The following is an 18,453-nucleotide window of genomic DNA, read 5'->3' on the forward strand; positions in this document are numbered from 1 at the left end:
TAAATTACTTTGCAGAGGGCCAGACTGGAGACGTTCTCCCTCCTGGTGAATCGAGTGCCCCCTTACTCCAGAGAGCAGGGCACACCCATCTATGCAGCCTGGCCCTTGACGGCAAGGAGGCTCACATGCAAGTCACCGGCGGTCGTAGGGTCGTGGGCCTTGCCATGCTCCGTGGCTTTGTCCCCAGAGTCTTACCAGGTTTTATTCTTGTTTTATGGTTTTGCGAGCAGAAGGAGTTAGGGGTCCCCAGGAAAAGAAAGATGAGACGTCGCTTTCTTGACATAAGAAAAGTCGTTTTGGGCCCCGGACATCCTGCGATCCTGACGGGTGCTATTTGCCCAAAGCACATTTTTGCAGAGCCTCCTGGGATATGTTGGAACTCCAGAACAGCCCCCAGCAGTTAACCATTTCCAGGGAAGAAAAGAAGGCAAGACCGAGCAGCCACCATCAGGCCAGGAGGTTGCCTTAATGGCATCAGGGACGATCCATCAGCCCCCTCGCTGGTTCCAACCTGCAGACTGGCCCCACACGTTCTTGAGTTATCAGTGCAGGATCTAAACCCCTGTGAGTCTCACTAACACTCCCTGCTTTATGCCTAATCTGTTCCCCACAAAGGCCACTCTTTGCCGGGAAGTCTTGGCATCAGGGTGTAAGTAACACTGTGAAGGCGCCACACCACACTACGTGCCATGATACAGAGTAGCAAATGCTAGAAGGCAGGCGCCCTCTCCTCTCGGGGGGGGGGGGGGGGTCAGTTTCCCAGCACCCCACTCAGGTGGCCCTGCGCCACCAGGGTCACAAGCAAGCAGGCACCTGAAGTCCCAACACCAGGCTTTGGGGCTCGAAGTCTGACACCAATTCCAATACATGAGTTTTTTTTAATGTTTATTTATTTTTGAGAGAGAGAGAGAGAAACAGAGCATGAGTGGAGGAGGTCAGGGGGAGGGACTGGAAGTTCCAACACTAATCACAGGCCAGCCCCACCCTTAGATGCTTTCCAAAGTCACCTTATTAGCATAACAAAAGACCACACTATCTCCTTGTTGGAAATTCCCAGGGTTTTAGGAGCTCTGTGCCAGGAAGGAAGACTAAATTGTGTGTGTGTGTGTGTGTGTGTGTGTGTGTGTATGTTTTCCTGGGGGCATGTGGGTGGCTCAGATGGTTGAGCATCTGAATCTTGATTTCTGCTCAAATTATGATCCAAGGGTAGTTGGATGGATCCCCGTGTCGATCCCCCCCGCCCCCTGCAGTGTGGAGCCTGCTTAAGATTCTCCCTCTGTCCCTCTCCCTGGCTCATGGTTTCTCTCTCTCTCTCTCTCTCTCTCTCTCAAATTAATTATTTTTTTCTGATATTTGTATATATGGCAAAATGATCACTGCAATAAATGTAGTTACATCTGTCTCCATACATAGCTTCGTTTTTCTTACCATGAGGACTTTTAAGATCTACTCCCTAAGCAACTTGCAAAGATGCAATGCAGTGTTATTAGCCACCCTATTACAAACTCTGGGGAGGTAATATATAGCAGCGTGACTAGTGTTAATATACCTTATAATCACAATATCACAGGGGCACAAGCTCCCGCCCCACCTCCAGACGCGGGTCCACCATCGACGCCGAGCAAAGCGTCCCAGAAGCCACCCCTTTGTGGCCACGGGGCTTGTGGTCAGATTCAGGATGGGGGGCTGCCCTGGGCCCCCAGGCCAGCCGCCTCTTCTCTAGAATGCACTCTCTGCGTCAGCGGGCACCAGCACAGGCCTTTCCAAGTCTCACGTGGGGCAGCCTCGGAAACTTGCCTTTTTGTCCCCTGCCTGACAGCACAAGCCACCGTTCCTGGGAAGTCCTTTGAAAAGGCCAATTGCTGCATGAGGATGTCGTGAATTCCTCCCCCCTCCCCACCCCCGTCCCAACCCCACGACCCGGCCCTGCTCTCACCTGTGCACCTTCAGGACCGAGACCCGGTGAGTCACCCGCCCTTCTTCCCTTCGTTCCCACGTGGAGTGTGGACCACTCCTCCTGAGCAGCAGTGAGAGAAATGACCGGACACCAGGCCCCAGAAATGGAACTGTAGAAACAGCACCCTCCCCGGTGGCTCAGGCGGAGGTCCTCAGCCTCCAGCTGCACATCGGGGTCTCCCGCAGGGCTTGGGGACCCAGGGTCTGCTGCCCAGGGGAGTCGGATGCCTGAGGATCTGCATCGCTGATGAGTTCTCAGGGGAGGCTGGTGTAGGGCCACAGTCGGGGACGCAGCGACTTAGAGCAGCTGTGTCCTACGGGACATCCCACGACGGTGGGAACGTTCTGTTCTTTGCTCTCTGATACAGACGGGCGCCACTCCGGCTGCTGAGCCTGAGGACCTGAGCGGCTTACTCTGTTTTCATTCTAATTCACCTAAAGAGCCACTGAGCCTGTGGCTCCCGTCCTGGACCGTGCCCGGCAGGCCTCTGATCTAAAAGTTCTGAGCTGCCCCGTGGCAGCACGCCTGAGCCACCCAGACAGTTGTCACCCTCTCCCCGTGTTAAGGGCTGCAAACCCAAAGAAGGGAAGTCCATAACCCATTCGTGCAACAACCCATCTGCGCAGTGCACACTCTAGAACCCCTGGCGGGTCCCCCGCTTGGAGAGCTCTCCGCGGGGACGGGAAGAGAGCCGGGTCCCGACTAAAGGCGGCTGCCGCCCAGGAGCTCAGCTTTGAGCCGAGCCAGTTGACCTTCTGGTCCTAGGTTGTGTCACCTGCAAAAGTGCAGGCGTGTGCCCCAGCGGTCCTGAAGGCTCCCCGTTCTGTGACGGAGTGGAAGTGAGTGGGGACTTCCCATCCCTAGAGCACGGCTGTCAGGGAACCCCAGGAGCCCTCGGGATGCCGGGGCTGTGCAGGAAGCGGGGTGCAGGCCTCAGTCTCTGATCCTCCCCCCAAAACTAAACATTAGAAACCACGGGGGAAAAAATCCCAAGCACTTCTTGCTTCATTCATTTTACTTACTGCCTCTGTGGGCAAGTTTTCCTTTAAAGAAGGAATTTAAAGGCTTAACAAATGTTTTTAGAACGCTGGCACTGGGAGCCTTCGAGATCTGTATGCTGTAGGCTCCGAGGCTGAGCTAACTCCAGAGCCCCCCGGGGGAGGGGGGGACCGGGCCGCCGATTTGCAGCCGGTGCTTTCCTGTTTCCCCGCTGACGCCTTGTAGACAGCTTAGGGCGCGTCTGCAGCTCCAGGAAAGGTACAATGAAGGCACCGCTCGGAGAAGCTGGACAGAGCGGGTCCAGCTTCTGCAGGGGCAGCGGAGAACCCCCGTCGGCGTCCAAAGAGCACCCCCTCCTGCCGGCTCCTAATCCCAGTGGCCTCTCCAGGAAGATGCAGGAGCGCCTGAGTGTTCAAAGTGCCGGGCGGGGGTCCTTGCAGCCGGTGGATGGGGACGTGCCCAGCTCACGGGGGGTGACAATGGAGCCTCCACCCCAGGGTGGGCGGGCGCGAGGAGTGGAGGGTCCACAAGCAAGCGGGCTGGGCACATGGGACAGCCTGTCGGCCTTCACGCAGGGTGCCGTCCGTGGTGGACTGGCCCGGGCCGCCAGTGGCAATGTGTGGGCCAGATGGGACAAAGGTCCACTAAGGGGCTGGTGCATCCCAGCTGGCGACGCCCTTTTCTCCAGGAAAGGCTTGTTCGGGAGTAAGCTCCCTCTCAGTTTTGTGGTGTTCGGATCAGATGCATCTTTTTAAAAAAAATTTTTTATGTTTACTTTTGAGAGAGAGAGACAGACAGAGAGCACGACTGGGGGAGGGGCAGAGAGAGGGAGACACAGAATCGGAAGCAGGCTCCAGGCTCTGAGGCGTCAGCACAGGGCCCGACGCGGGGCTCGAACTCACGGACCGCAAGATCGTGACCTGAGCGGAAGTCAGATGCCGAACGGACTGAGCACCCAGGCGCCCCAAAGTCCAAGGCATCTTGAAAATGGAGATGCTGAGGTTGGTGGGGGTAGGGGGGCAGAGGCTTGAGGCCCTGGTAGCCTCTCTGGAAGGGGCAGCTGCTTCCAGACTCCCCTGCTGCTGTGCTTGAACCTGCCATAGGGAAGGGCAGGGTCTGCACTCCTCCGGGGAGGGTTCACCCCTGCTCTGCCCCGGAGAGGGGCGCTTCGACCTACCCCGGCATGCCCATCTCTGGCTGGCTGGCACGTTTTTCTTTTCTTTTTTTTTTTTTAAATAGACTATTTTTAAAGCAGTTACAGGCTCAAAGCAAAAGGGACAGGAAGGCGCAGTTTCGCCCACCTCCCGGCGCCCCCACTGTGGACATCCCCACCAGAGTGGGGCCGTGGTCCCGGTGGAGGAACCCGCCCCCACACAGCACCACCCGGAGTCCACGGTTTGCATCAAGCTCACTCTCGGTGGTGGGCGTTCTGTGGCTTTGACGTTGACAGGTCCTCCGAGCCCCGCCCGGCCACCCCACCCCCACCCCGAGGCCTGCCCGCGGCCCCCACTCTGCCACCCCCTCAGTGACCACCTCACTGTCTCCAGCTACCTCTGGTCCAGAGCCCCTGACTCCTCCTGCAGAGGGGGCCAAAGGGGCTTCCGGGAGGTGGCCGGTGAGGACACTGGGCTCTGCGGGGAGGAGGCACTCCCCAGCGCGGGGCAGGGGACACCATCAGCACAGCCGTCCCACGGCTGACACTGTTCCTGGGCCGTGAGCCGCCCCGTGCAGACAGGGAACAGATGGTTTCAGGAAAGTTCCGCGAGACCTGCCGAAAGAAAACCCTGTGGCGGGGCCTAGCCCGCAGCAGTGCCCCAGGCCTAAAGTGTCACACGCGCTAATGTGGAGCCATCGCACCGGCCATGTTATTTAACAGAATACAGTGGAAGCTCAGGTAGAAAACATAAACCTGATGAGGAGGACATTTTCAGGAAGCTTTGTGTTTGGCCGGCAGTCAGCTTGGCCGGCGAGCGTCAGCAGGTGGCACGATGAGAAGGGACATGGGGACCTCCCCAGCGCTGGCACCCGGGGGGGCCATGACCACGTCCACACTCAGTGCCCTTGTAAGCAGGAGACAGGACAGGGACGGTTCAGGGTCCTGTGCCCCTGGTGGGGACGCACCAGTGAAGGCCACCGCAGGTGCCCGAAGAGACCGAGGGGCCCCAGTGCTGTGTCAGGGTGGGGGTGTCACGGGAGCCTCGCATCCCGGGGCAGGACTGTGGGATGTGCTAGGCCAGGAGGCCCCGAGGCCTCATCAAGTTCACGGTGCTATGCAAATGTAGTGATCCCAGTCAGAATAAAATATGCTCCCTCCCCGCCTTTAGTACAGAAAGGTCTATGGGCACGAGAGTTTAGAACCACAAGGCAACTGTATCCGTGTCCCTCGGGCCGCATACAGCCTGGGTGACTTAAACAGCAGACGCTGACTCTCAGTCTGGAGGCCAGAAGTCCCAGGCGTTGCCCTGGCCCCGTGCCCTCCACGGGCTCCCGGGAGTGTCTGCTCCAGGCCTCGCCCCAGGTTTCTAGGGGTTTGCTGGTGTCTTCAGGGTTCCTTGGCTGGTGGAGGCATCACCCAGATCTCTGCGTCCATCCTTACAGGGCACTCTCCCTGTGTGCGCGTCCGTGTCCACATTCCCCCTTTCCACAGGGACACAGTCATGCTAGCTCACGGCCCACCCCACTCCATCTAACCCACTGCATCTGCAGTGACCCGCTTTCCAAAAAGGGTCACGTTCGGAGGCACCAGGGGTTAGGATTTCAACGTATGAATTTTGCGCGTGACTTCCTTACCCCCAAGCCCCATATCTCATGATACGTCCTCCGGTAAGTGGGGGGTATACGGTTGTCCTCCTGACAGCAGACCCTGCTCACCCTGCCCGGGCTCCTCCCTCCCATCCCCACCCCCAGAGAGACACCCCCACGTTCACGGGAGAGACTGGGTCTCCCTCACTTCCATGATGCTGGTGTCAGAAGGCAGGTGCGGCCAAATTGCTGGGGCGAATGAGTAAGTTCACGGACCCCCAGGAAGAGTTTAAGGGCTTAGCTGGAGTGGACCAAGGCAGCTCTGGTAAGCCCTCTGTGCGCAGTCGGCTGGGAGAGCCAGGCCCGAAACGAGGATGTGCCTGGTGCTAACACAATAAAGGTTTTGTCTATGCAGGGCGGTCTACGTGAAGCTCACTTCCCCCAGAAGCTCCTTGCCAGGCCGGACCCTCCCTCCCCTCACAATTCCTACCCATGTCAGCCTTCCTGCTCATTAGTGACCTCACTAGATAAATCCCGGCGTAAAAACACCGTGTGCCAAGGTTGTATCCAGCTAGCAAATATTGCTCAGTTGAAGACAGACTCCAAGTACTCATCAGATATTGACCGTTGGTTAAGATGCTTGGGTCATTCCACACGGTGTTGGTCTATACATAACCTATTTATTAAGGTCGCGCAACGTTAGCTTGTTTTTTTCGGTATGCAGCCTTCTATCTGTACCTCTGCAGGCCAGCCAGAGTATCTGTTCCTTGCACTGTCAGAGTGGTTGATCTGTGTAAAAAAAGAAAAAGAGTTTTCTGTATCCACCAATCTAATTAACAAATATTTAATGTGTCAGCGATGAGCAAAGTCATAAAAACAGAATCACTTCCTAAAATGGGATTCGCTCCAAACTACTCTGGGTACTTGATTTTTTTTTTCTTAACATGTTTCTTAATAATAATGGAGAAAAAACAATAATATTGGAGCCAGGGGGGCGCCTGGGTGACTCAGTTGGTTAAGCGTCCAACTTTGGCTCAGGTCATGATCTCGCGGTCTGTGAGTTTGAGCCTGCTTCGGATTCTGTGTCTCCCTTTCTCTCTGTTCCTCCCCTGCTCGTGCTCCCTGTCTCTCTCAAAAATAAACAGACATTAAAAAAAGTTTGTTTAATAATATTGGAACTAGGTGTTAATGCAGCTCTAGAACTTTCTTCAATGATAATAGATATCTATCCAGGAGTCTATGCTATCCCGTAGAGTCACATTTGGGTTAGTGAGTACTGAAAATGTGGCTACTATGACTAAGGAACTCATTTTTTTTTTACTTTTTCAAAAATGTTTATTTATTTGGGGAGAGAAAGAGAGAGTGCGCACACGTGTGTGCGAGTGGGGGAGGGGCAGAGAGACACAGGGAGAGAGAGAGAGAATCCCAAGCAGGCTCTGGGCCATCAGTGCAGAGCCTGGTGTGGGGCTCGACCTCATGAACCGCGAGAAATCAAGAGTCCAATGCTTAACACACTGAGCCACCCGGGCACCCCTAAATTCTATTTAATTTAAATAAATTTAAATGTAAATGCAAATTTGGCCAGGAGCTGCCTTATTGGACCGCATAGCTCGAACACCTACTTTCCAATTCTCTGGGAGTAGGACTGTATGTTTTTCAGGGAAACTGTACAGTCCCTTGCTCAGCAAATGTGTGCTCATCCTGACTGGGCTTTAGTTTTTCACGTCTTTGATCCTTTCACAGATAACGGAACGCCTTAATCTAAAGCACAGGAGGGATCACACGCATCGTTATGGGACTGTAGTTTCCGTAACTTTCCATGAGTTTCATTCCGGTTTTACATTCCTTTTTTTATAGAACAGATTTACTAAGATAAAATTCACGTTGAAAGTGTAGAATCAGGGGCGGCCGGGTGGCTCCGTCGGTTTAGCGTCCGACTTTGGCTCAGGTCATGATCTCACAGCGTGTGAGTTCGAGCCCCGCGTCGGGCTCTGTGCTGACGGCTTGGAGCCTGGGGCCTGCTTCGGATTCTGTGTCTCCCTCCCTCTCTGCCCCTCCCCTACTCATGCTCTATCTCTCTCTGTCTCTCAAAAATCAATACACATTAAAAAAAAATTTTTAATAAAAAAAATAAAATAAAGTATAGAATCAGGGGTCATTCCTAGCCATTCAGTGGCCCGAGTAGGGGAAGCTGTGGACCAGTCCTCAGCGACAGGCTGACTGCTCAGTCTCCAGTGGTAAAGTGCCAAACAGGCAGAGAGGGCACCTTCCCGCCTCAGGCCAGCGTGACCTCAGGAGCCGGAGCAGCCCGTTCACCCTGAAATTCCTCTTTGGTCACAGCCTCTCCAGCAGCGGCCTGCTCTTCCCTTACAATGTCTTCAGGCCTCCGTAGAAGCGGAAATCAGGCACAAGTTCCCACAGCCACCCACACGCAGAACCTTCCAGGCCGGCGTCCCCCCGAGTGAGCTCCCTTGGCGTGGTGTGGGATGGTGACCGGTCCACACAGCGCAGAGGAGAGTCGGGGCTGCACAGAGCGACGGGAAGCAGGTTAACATGAGATGCCTCCCTGGGAGGCTGGCGGTCAGCCCTGGGGTCCGCAACCGCCACCCGTAACCGCCTGGACCTGCTTCCGGAGGGTTCCAGGAGCGAAGCAGCCAGCTGCAGCCCAGCTCGCTGGCCAGGGATTCCTGGGTGAGAGGGACGCTGACATCAGCCGGGTTTTCAATGGCCACAATGGCACGAGCTGCCGGCAGAAGCTTCTCCCGGTTCTCCTCAGGTTCATGACGTAGACGCCACCACTCCTCCTTCTGGGGAGGTGCTGTTCTACCTGGAAGTCAAGGTTGGTGCCGCCTAGGTGGGTTCCTGCTGCAAGGAATTCAAGGACATCCTCCTCCTCTGCCTGCAGGACGTCAAGGTCGCGGACGCCGCGAGTCTCCCCGTAAGATACCACAGGCATGTGGAACGATGACGGACGGATCCCTCCCTGGGTAGCTCGGGAGAAAGCAAGCGTCTTACGTTTTAAGATTCAGTTTGGTGTGGAGAGGGCTGGTGGAGGCTTCTGAATGCGAGAGTGACCCGCGGGCTGTGTCCTGGAAACAGCAGGGGGCTGGATGCGACAGTGGCTGGGGGCCACCCAGGGCTCCGGAGGCCCATCCCACACAGCCAGACGTCACCCTCGGGGAAGTCCACGCAGCAAGTCCGCATATCCAAATCAGGAAGACGTGTGAATCCCCCGACAGGACCCGACTCGAGCTCTGGGTGAGACGAGGCCCCCAGCTCGGGCCTCACCGGCATCTGAGCAAACCCCCTTGAGTGTCCCCAAGCCGCGGCTCTAACAGCCCTCGAAAGACCCGCTCACGGGTTCAGGTCTCATCCGGATACTCTTGTAGCCACTGCAGCAAAAATCTTCAACCCTCCCATGCAGGGAAGACACGCGTTTTCCCCAAATTCCCTTCGAGCCCCCCCTCCCACCCCCTGCCCCCCCCCGCCCCGTTTCAAAACACATGGGTTCTCTGAACTCAGGACCGCGTTTGGAAACCCGCTCTTCCCTTGATTCCTCCTCTTCCAGAAACTTTTTCTCGCAGAGAAGCCTGGAGAGCAAGGGCCACTGCTACTTTGCAATTCAAATGAGGTTTTATTTTAAGTGTCTTAGCTGAACATTAGTAGGGAACCTGTTTGTTGAGATGTCAACGTTGAGTTAGAAGGGATTCAAGCCTCACGCCTGGCTTTTCTGATACTGAGGACCCACTCAGGCACCAGAGGGCGGGCTGGTAAGGGCAGTGCGCCCCTAGGCGGCCCAGCTTGGGCTCTGGCTGGGGTCCCTGACCTGGGGCAGGTGGCGTGGGGGTGGAGCCAGGCACCCAGAGAGGCTGAGGGAGCTGGTGGAGAAGGGGGGGGGGCAGGTGGGGAGGACACAGGGTAAGAGAGCTGGGGCAAGGGCCTCCAACCCGCCGTGCAAATCAGGGCAACGGGTCCAACCCTTCCTGTGCGTCAGAATCACCAGCCAGCTCCCACCCTGAGACTCCAGTCCGGCTGGCCTGCATTCGGCCTGGGCATCAGTGTTTTACAGAGACTCAGGTTGGGGACGGCAGGTTGGGGGTGGACGCGTGCGACGTGCCGGGGCAGGGGAAGCTCCGGGAAGTTGCTCTCTGCTCATCGTTCCCACTCAATCCCCAGGGACCCTTATGTGGCTGCGCCTGGCCCCTGGCTCAGCTCACCTCGCGGAGCAGAGTGGGTCCAGGCGGCCCTGGCCCAGACAAGCGCTACCACGCGGAGCCCAGGGAACGCCCTTCTCATTAGGACAGGTCGCTGAGGTCCCTGCTGGGCACTGGGTGTCCGGACCCAGCCATTAGTAACAAGAAGTCTACGCTAGGGCGCCGGGTAAACACTCCTAACGTGCTCTGCGAGGCTGGCTTCCTGTCGGTAAAAGAACCTGAGAGTTACAAGGGGAAACGTGCTTTTTTAGAGGCGTGCTAAAATAACCCCGACTGCCCAGCCTCCAGAGTGCTACGGCGGAGGGCATCGGAGAAGCCGAGGGCCTTCCCTTGGGAGCTGGTCGCGAGTTACCTGGTTGTGCGGCCACACTGAAGCCCCACCTCTCCCAGCCCCCGTCTCCAGCCAGGGTGGTCCTGCGAACGAGGAGAGACCCCCCTGCTGTCTGTTTCTGCCTTCCCAGACGCGTCACCACACCAGAGGGCGCCAGGAGGGCACCTGACCTGAAGTCGGAAGCAGCCTCTTACAACGGCCTCCAGACGCCCACTGCCTCCTTGCGAGTCTCCGGCTCCACGAAAGGAGGCGCCTCTCCTGCGCAGGAGCAGCTGGGGCCCTCACTCCGATGCCGCTAACCCCTCCCGTCCAGAAGCTGTCGTGTGTCCCAGCGAGCGGTGACTCTGCAAGGGGCTGTGCGACGGTCCCCAGGGGCGCCCGCTTGTGACCCCCGGGACAGGTGCCGATGCTCCGTTGGAAGTTTCACAGGCGACCGACTTCCTGCGTTAGAAACCTTATTCCCTCGGTCTTTGCTCTCCCTCCACAAAGAGGACACGGTGGGGGGGACTCGATGACGCGTGGACTTCTGGCAACAACACCGAGGAAGGCTGCATTCACCCAGCGCGTGTCTGGCACCCGCTGCTTTAAGCGCATCACGTGCACAGGCTGGGTGGGTCCCCAAACCGGCGCGGCTACGAGCCTCACGGCCGAGGCGAAGGACAGAGAGGCTTGTCCCGGACTGTGGAGTCTCAAGCGTCCTCGGCTTTTAAACAGGCTTGGGCAGTGTGAACTTGAGTCGAGCGCCTTTTCACGGTGTAACGTGAAAAGGGTTACCCACACTGTGCGATGGGCTCTTTCACCCAGAAGGGCATCTCGAACACCTCCCCGTGATTCTTCCCGGACTTGGGAATGCAGAGTCCCAGGCCACGAGCCCACGCGGCCGGCCTGGCGCAGCAATGTCTCGGAGGTAGGCGGCCGTAACCAACCCACAGCCTTTCAAATCACAGAGCGCGCTCTACGGACCGTTTGTGGGAAAGGACCTTTGAAAAACACTTACACTTTCTCTCTGGATTTCTTCGGGAAGTTGAAGGCCTTTGGCTGTGAGAAATACCCAGCTCGACCTAAACTGTATGTTCCTGATGTGCTTACTTCCAAGTCCTTCTATGACCTTCTTGGCATCCTCCTTCAACCTGGGGGGAGAAGGGAGGGTGTGTGAAGGTCACATGTGGAGACACCAGAGGGTCACCCCTCTTTGTCCTGGGAAAGGGGCTTCTAAAGCAATCTACCTCCTCCTGGCGTAAACAGCGGGGGGATATCGGATTTCTAAACACGTGACAACATGAGGGACTCCTTAAGACCAGTGTGGGACACACAGTTTTAACTCTCGATTCTCAAAAGCCCTGTGTCTTGGGGTGTAGTCACGTCCTCGCATCCAGCCAACGTAACCGCTGGGCTCTGCTGTCCCTCCTGTTTCCTGACCACGAAATAAGCAGACAGAAGTTGCCGAAAGATGACAGCAAAGGTCAGAATGGTCCCTTTCATTTTCACAAAGGTCAGTATCAAAAAAAAAGAAAACAAAAAATGGAAAACAAGGCCGACCATCGTAAAAGCGTGCAATGTTGAGTAAGCAGAGGAAGGAAGGCAGCAAGGAAAGGAAAAAAACAAAAACAAAACAATGAGCTCAGAGTTTCCCCGAGGGAGCGAAGTCAGAATTTTTCCAAGTGTGCACCAGATAACTTCAGTCTGGTAAGATCCTCTATTAAAAATAAGGGCTGGGGTCACATAAAGCTGGGAATGCTGGGTTCGGGAACCACCTTGGAAACCCAGCGCACAGAAGCACTTGGAGGTCCTTGGAAGTCTGGCAGCGAAGGTGTGCGCGTTTACCCAGAATTGCGAGAAACGCGGAGCCAGATGGACCTCTCCCTACGGAAAGTACTGTGCGCGTGTGGGCGTGTCTTTTTCATTCTATTGGTGCTCCTACAGAGAATTTTCTCAACTCCCTTTCCTATTTCTGTGAGTCCAGCCCTGGGTTTAAGCTTTTTTGGGCCAAGTGTTAGCCTTCCTGCGCTAGTTGTGGTCAGTGGTGGCTCCGTCTTGCTACCTGGAAAGATTCTTTAGCTTCTAGTACTGACTTACCCCTGGCTACTCATGGGTTTTTTAGGAACACAGGCTGCTTTGTCAGAGGCTCCCATTCTTTCTCCTTAAGAAAGCATCCTGCCCTTTGGATTTGTGTTCTTTCCTACAGGATGGTCTTGAGGGGCCCTGTTGCTGGCCTGGCGCTCTCTGCCAGCTGGCTTCCCCCCTGCTGCTGCGACAAATCTGTACACGCTCACCTGCTGGCGCCATCATCGTGGGTCACCATGAAAAGCAACGACTTTGACGGTGCGCTCTGAATAAAGTTTATCATCTGTCCGGAGTTATCTGTTGGGTCAAGGCAAATCAATCAGTTTTAGGGTCTTCCCGGTCCACTGGCCCCGGACGCTGAGCCTCCTCTGCTCTTAGCTGCTGTGTTTGCTCGGAATCCTCCAGTTTCTGGAGCTCCTCCCACGACCACGTAAATGGTACTCCTGGTCCACGAGTGAGCGGGCCGCTGGGCTCCACGGAGCAACCAGCAGAGGTGAGGGGCACGGGAGGCTCCTTAAGATTCTATGACTCAACCTTGAGACCGCAGCACATGTGGCCCGTTCTCTGCAATGACTAATGAAGCCCTGACCCGAGAGGAACCATCTGACAGCAGAGTGGCCCCAGGACACTCATATGCAGAATGGGGGTGAGAAATCAGATGTGCTGACCAGACCGAGCACGGTAGGTCTTGCGGAAAGAACAGGAAGGGCTAATCTCAAGCCCCCATGGTTTTACCACGGGGGCTTGTCATTTACAGTGACGCTTCCGTTACTTACAGAGTAAAAATGCGTAGTGCCCAACAGGCGCATCCAGCCATCTCTTAATTTCTCTGTTGTCCTCATAAAGACTTGTTTTTAATAAGCCTCGCTGTTCAATAAAAATATAAGGGGCTGCTATATCCTGACTGACCACTGCGGTCAAGTCCAGTGCATCCCAGGGATGCGTGTGCCTAGCCCAGCGGGACATCACGAACAGGATAGGGATAATGATGCTGTTCAGGGATGGAGGCTAATTACATTATTTTACACATATCTGATTTAAAAAAAAATGTTTTCTCTTTCCCATTATCTGATGAAGGAACAGAAGAAAAGATCCAGGACAAGCGTGATCAGAGGAGACATTTTCTAGACAACACCTTCAAACTTCACCACATGAATCCAGTTAGAGACGAGGAGGGCTTGTGTAAGAGTGTTCTAGAATATTCACATGAGCTTCTGGAACGTTTTTAGTAGGCAAAATAAGAATGTTTGACGTTTTTATCTGTGTTTTCTTTTTAATCTTAATGTTTAGAATTCATTTTGATTTTCATAGGAAAAGAGTTTTCTTTCTTACCTCCTTCAAACATATCAAAATACTGTGTTGCCGTCACTTTCCCAGTCATATCTAAAAATAAAAAGAAATAGTTTTTAAAAGAAAGGTCACTGGACCCCGGGATGCATTTGTGGCACCACGGTGCTCAAAACGACACATTCCTCTTTCCAGGAAGCATGGCTGCTGTGGGCAGGTCAGGTCATGGCTGAACAGCTGTTCTAGAACTTTCCTCCTGTCTGCTTTCAGTTAGGTGGACCCTACCCTTTCCTGCCACACCCACCTCTCCCACAGAAACACTGGGGTGCCCACCTCAGCCCTCTCCGCTTCATATTTTAATTTCCCAGCCGGATTCCCAGAGCGGGCACATTTTCTCTGGTTCCCACAGCCCCGCGATCAGGGGACCGCGTGCTCAGCTTGCTGTCAGGCACAGGACACACACAAAACCCATTCCCCGGGGCGCCTGGGTGGCGCAGTCGGTTAAGCATCCGACTTCAGCCAGGTCACGATCTCGCGGTCCGTGAGTTCGAGCCCCGCGTCAGGCTCTGGGCTGATGGCTCGGAGCCTGGAGCCTGTTTCCGATTCTGTGTCTCCCTCTCTCTCTGCCCCTCCCCCGTTCATGCTCTGTCTCTCTCTGTCCCAAAAATAAATAAACGTTGAAAAACCCATTCCCCAAGCCTGCAACAGTTCTCATGGTCATGGGCCCCCAGTGGCAATCGTGACAGGATGTCTTTCCCAGGTCTATGAGGATGCCAAGCTTGGCTTCCCCTGAGGCCCAAGTGGCATTTTCTCACAGAGGTGGGGACTGGCTGCTGGTGCCACCCTCTGCAGGGCTCATAGGAATCCAAGAGCAACGCCAGACCGGTCTGTGCCCCCATAGCATGCTTAGCTGGTTTTAACCCTGCCTTCTGTGGGCCCTTTTTATTTTTTTTTGGTTTTTAAAAGCCTATTTATGGGGCGCCTGGGTGGCTCAGTCGGTTAGGCGGCCGATTTCGGCTCAGGTCATGATCTCGCGATCCGTGAGTTCGAGCCCCGCATCGGGCTCTGTGCTGACAGCTCAGATTCTGTTTCAGATTCTGTGTCTCCCTCTCTCTGACCCTCCCCCGTTCATGCTCTGTCTCTCTCTGCCTCAAAAATAAATAAACATTAAAAAAAATTTTAAAAGCCTATTTATATTTGACTTTTTAAAAAGGTTTATTTATTTTTAGCAAACTCTACACCCCACATGGAGCTCGAACTCACGACCCTGAGGTCAAGAGTTGCACACTCCTCTGACTGACCCAGCTAGGAGCCCCCCACCCCATTTTTTTTTGTAGAAACCACAAACAATCTGGACAGTGAGGCATTATAAAAATAACCCAAAAATTTAAAAACGCATTCAGATATAAGCCTAGACTAGGTCGTGTGCAAAAATCATAAAAAACCCAAGGTATCTTTGAAAACCCAATCATGGGAGCTTTTAGAGAAGTTTGAAAGAAAACATTTAATAACTCACAGTTGACAATGGCAATATTTATTCCTCTTCCAACATTTCCAGTCTTTTCTCCTATAAGCCTGAAATATAAATAAGGGTCAGTCAGAGTCCCTTTCTTATTAAGCAATGAGTAGCCCTCCCCGTTCCATAAAATCTTCTCTCGACAGAGACACTGCCATTGGTGCTTACCATCCCGTCACAGGTCCGCACCGGCCTTGGCCCAGCGCCCTTGAAAGTCACCCCCATACTCGCTCCGCACATACCCACCTCCAAGTTTCCACAGACTCGGTCCCTCAGAAAACCTGGAAACCGTCTTTCATCTTACAATCCAGACAAATGGCCAGGAAGAGGGAAATCAAGTATTTGTGTAGCGCGGGCTCTTGACAAATATTGTTTCACTGAATCCTCGACCATCTCACCACCATTCATTTTTCCACCTTACAGCTATGAAGTCCTAAGAGGTGGGTCAGTTGGAAATAGACCTAACTCAAGGCTGGTACCCACGTATACACCCTCTGTCCTCGTACTGACGGAGGCTTTGCTTGACTCTTGATGATCCTTTTACCCAGCCACAAAGCGGAGCCCAGCTTACCTCCTCAAAGAAATGCCTTATATCACGTCACTTAATTTTCACTTTCAAATTGGAGAATCGGAAATGTCCACTTCAAACGAATTGTGCCCTAAAACCAGTAAGAAGACTGACCTTCCTGGAGATGGTATCTATTACTGAAGATCCTGGAATTGTGTGTGTGCGCGTGTGTGTGTGCACGTACCCTCTGTCAAGTTTTATAATCAGCGATACAGTCACAAAAAGAAGCTGGAAGTTTCCCTCCTTTTCCCATGCTTGGGAGCAGTGAATATGGCACTATAATATGTTGCTCTTGACATGTTTACCAAAACTCTCCTGGGAGCTTTCCAGGCTAAGTCCTTTTTGGAGGCATAGCTTTTTGACAATTTTTGAGAATATTCTATAGTATCTTGAAACAGAAAAAGAAACTTCCATTTGTGATCATGGAAAGTGGGGTCACCTGAACCTAACGTCTTGGAGAGAAAAAATTAAAAACGGGACTTGAAGAGTCTATCTACTTGACTGTACTGGAGACTTAACAAGGAAGTGAAGAGTTCCAAAGCCAGGATGTGGGAGAACACTACGTTTCAAGCAGGTAAGCTCAGCATGTGAATCTACTTTGCCTCAGGAGCATTTGCTAAGTCCAGAAAAAGTGTCAAAAAAGAAGAGTAGCACTTTTGACAACCATGTGAGGCTAGTGGGACAGAAGTTGGAAGCTGGGCCCACCGAACGGAAGGCCACGTCAAATCCTCCAATCTCTTTGGGTTGGGATCAAAAACAGATGAATCTTAAAAACAAGAATGAACCAGAAATAGATCAGAGCTTGAATAGCTGCCTCCAAATTTTAAGTCAACTGGATGACCCCTGCCCCCGCCAAATCTCAGTCCTTAGCATTTATTCAGATCGTTCTATTCTGCTAATGGTTCCAAGTCCTTGGTATAAGCAAACAAAAATCCCCAGAAGAATATATCATCTAATGCCTTAATTAAGAAAAAATCAGCACAACTTCTCAAACGCATGGTCTGTCACACTATCAAATGTCACCTGGCACATAAGGAGAGATGCCAACGTAAACAAGTGTCGATGAGACAGGAGAAAATAAGAGAGAATAGTGACGATGTGTGAGGGTTCCAAATAGATTGCCCAACAGACTTTACGATAAAGAAGATAATAAATGAAACAATACAGATAATACTATAGATAATATAGATATAATATAGATATAGATAATATAATATAGATATAGATATAATATAGACAATAAATGAAAAATTTTGAACTGGAAACTACAAAAACTGACATGAAGATTAGAAGAAGAGTAAAATGAAGCTCTAAAACTAAAATCGCTTAACAATCGGTAGTTAACAGAGGGGTTTAACAGCAGATTAGGCACAGAAGAACCGGTGAACTAAACGACAGTTCAGAGGAAAAGAGCTCTGTCTACAAGGAAAACCAGAGAGATACAAGGATGGAAAATACAAAATAGACTGAAGGCTAGAGAGAATATAATAAATAATAAGATCTGACATATGTTTCGTTAGGAGTCTCATAGGAACAGAAGGTCAATGGAGAAGAAGATGCAACGTCAGAGAATTTGTTAGATGTATGAAAGCCTTCAATTCCCACATATTTAAGAAGCACAACAAGGGGCGCCTGGGTGGCTCAGTCGGTTGAGCGTCCAACTTCGGCTCAGGTCACGATCTCGCGGTCTGTGAGTTCGAGCCCCGCATCAGGCTCTGTACTGATGGCTCAGAGCCTGGCGCCTGTTTCAGATTCTGTGTCTCCCTCTCTCTCTGCCCCTTCCCTGCTCATGCTCTGTCTCTCTCTGTCTCAAAAATAAATAAACGTTAAAAAAATTTTTTTAAAAAAGAAGCACAATGAACACCAAAGAGAATACAGCAATAACAACAGACACAGCAGGGTATAAGTGCTGAAAACCAAAGACAAGGGAAAATCATACAGATAATAGGAGAGGGAAAAGAAGGCTGTTACTTTCACAGGATTAGCAATTCAGTTGTTAGCTGACTCTCATGAGAAACGATGGAAGCCGGAAGACAATGGAATGGTATCCGGATGGGTTGAAACACAACCTGGAACAAACATCTTTCAACAATGAAGATGAAATAAAGATACTTCAACACACACTGAGACAGTTCCCCACCACTAGACAACACAGAAGCTTTTGTTCTGTATCTTTTGTTGTAATAAGCCTTATCTGTAAGTATTAGCTGTTACTGAGTCTTACCAGTCCCCCTAGAATATCACTGAAGTTGAGGGTAGCTGTGCGACCCCCCAAAACAATATCCAACTGAAGTATATGTACATGTGCACAAGGAGATGTGTAATTATATTACACATTTGATGTCCAAGTGGACCTATTTCAGTTTTCAATTCTAGAATTTCTTTTGTTTTTCTTTGGATTGTATTTCATTTTTGAATATGCAATACATTTATGCGGTTCAAAAAATCACCCTTATGTGCACAAAATAAAATTATACCCAAAGAAATCTTCCCTATATCCTCCACTTTGTTCTCCTCATACCATTCTCATTTCCATTAATTTTTCTTAGTTTCTGATTTACTCCTCCAGTGTGTGTTTTTATGTCAAAAATAAGCAAATTGCATGTGTATGATTAATATATGTTTACGCCTGTGTTTTACATATAGGTATATATACACGTATGAGTACACTTATGTGTGAGCGTATCTACGTAGATGTGTGTATTCCTTATCATATTCTTTTATAACCAACTAGTAAATGTGTTGCTCTGAGTTCTGTGAGCCGTTCTAGCAAAT

At 52.2% G+C, this 18,453-nt stretch overlaps 1 protein-coding gene across 4 annotated transcripts in view; it reads right to left on the bottom strand.

Annotated features, from left to right (window-relative positions):
- Positions 1 to 6,358: 6,358 nt before the first annotated feature.
- The window catches only part of FAM3B (FAM3 metabolism regulating signaling molecule B), a 58,717-nt gene continuing 46,622 nt past the window's right edge, over positions 6,359 to 18,453 (bottom strand). For all 4 annotated transcript variants that reach the window (XM_045036589.1, XM_023238715.2, XM_045036590.1 and 1 more), the window contains 5 exons: positions 15,111 to 15,169; positions 13,640 to 13,690; positions 12,517 to 12,604; positions 11,241 to 11,373; positions 6,359 to 6,487 (listed from right to left, as the gene is read on the bottom strand). In XM_045036589.1, the coding sequence (XP_044892524.1) occupies positions 6,398 to 6,487; positions 11,241 to 11,373; positions 12,517 to 12,604; positions 13,640 to 13,690; positions 15,111 to 15,169 (421 nt within the window). In that variant the 3' untranslated portion in view covers positions 6,359 to 6,397. The remainder of the gene's footprint in view (positions 6,488 to 11,240; positions 11,374 to 12,516; positions 12,605 to 13,639; positions 13,691 to 15,110; positions 15,170 to 18,453) is intronic.

The sequence above is a fragment of the Felis catus genome, chromosome C2 (assembly GCF_018350175.1).
Source record: "Felis catus isolate Fca126 chromosome C2, F.catus_Fca126_mat1.0, whole genome shotgun sequence".
NCBI lineage: Eukaryota > Metazoa > Chordata > Mammalia > Carnivora > Felidae > Felis > Felis catus.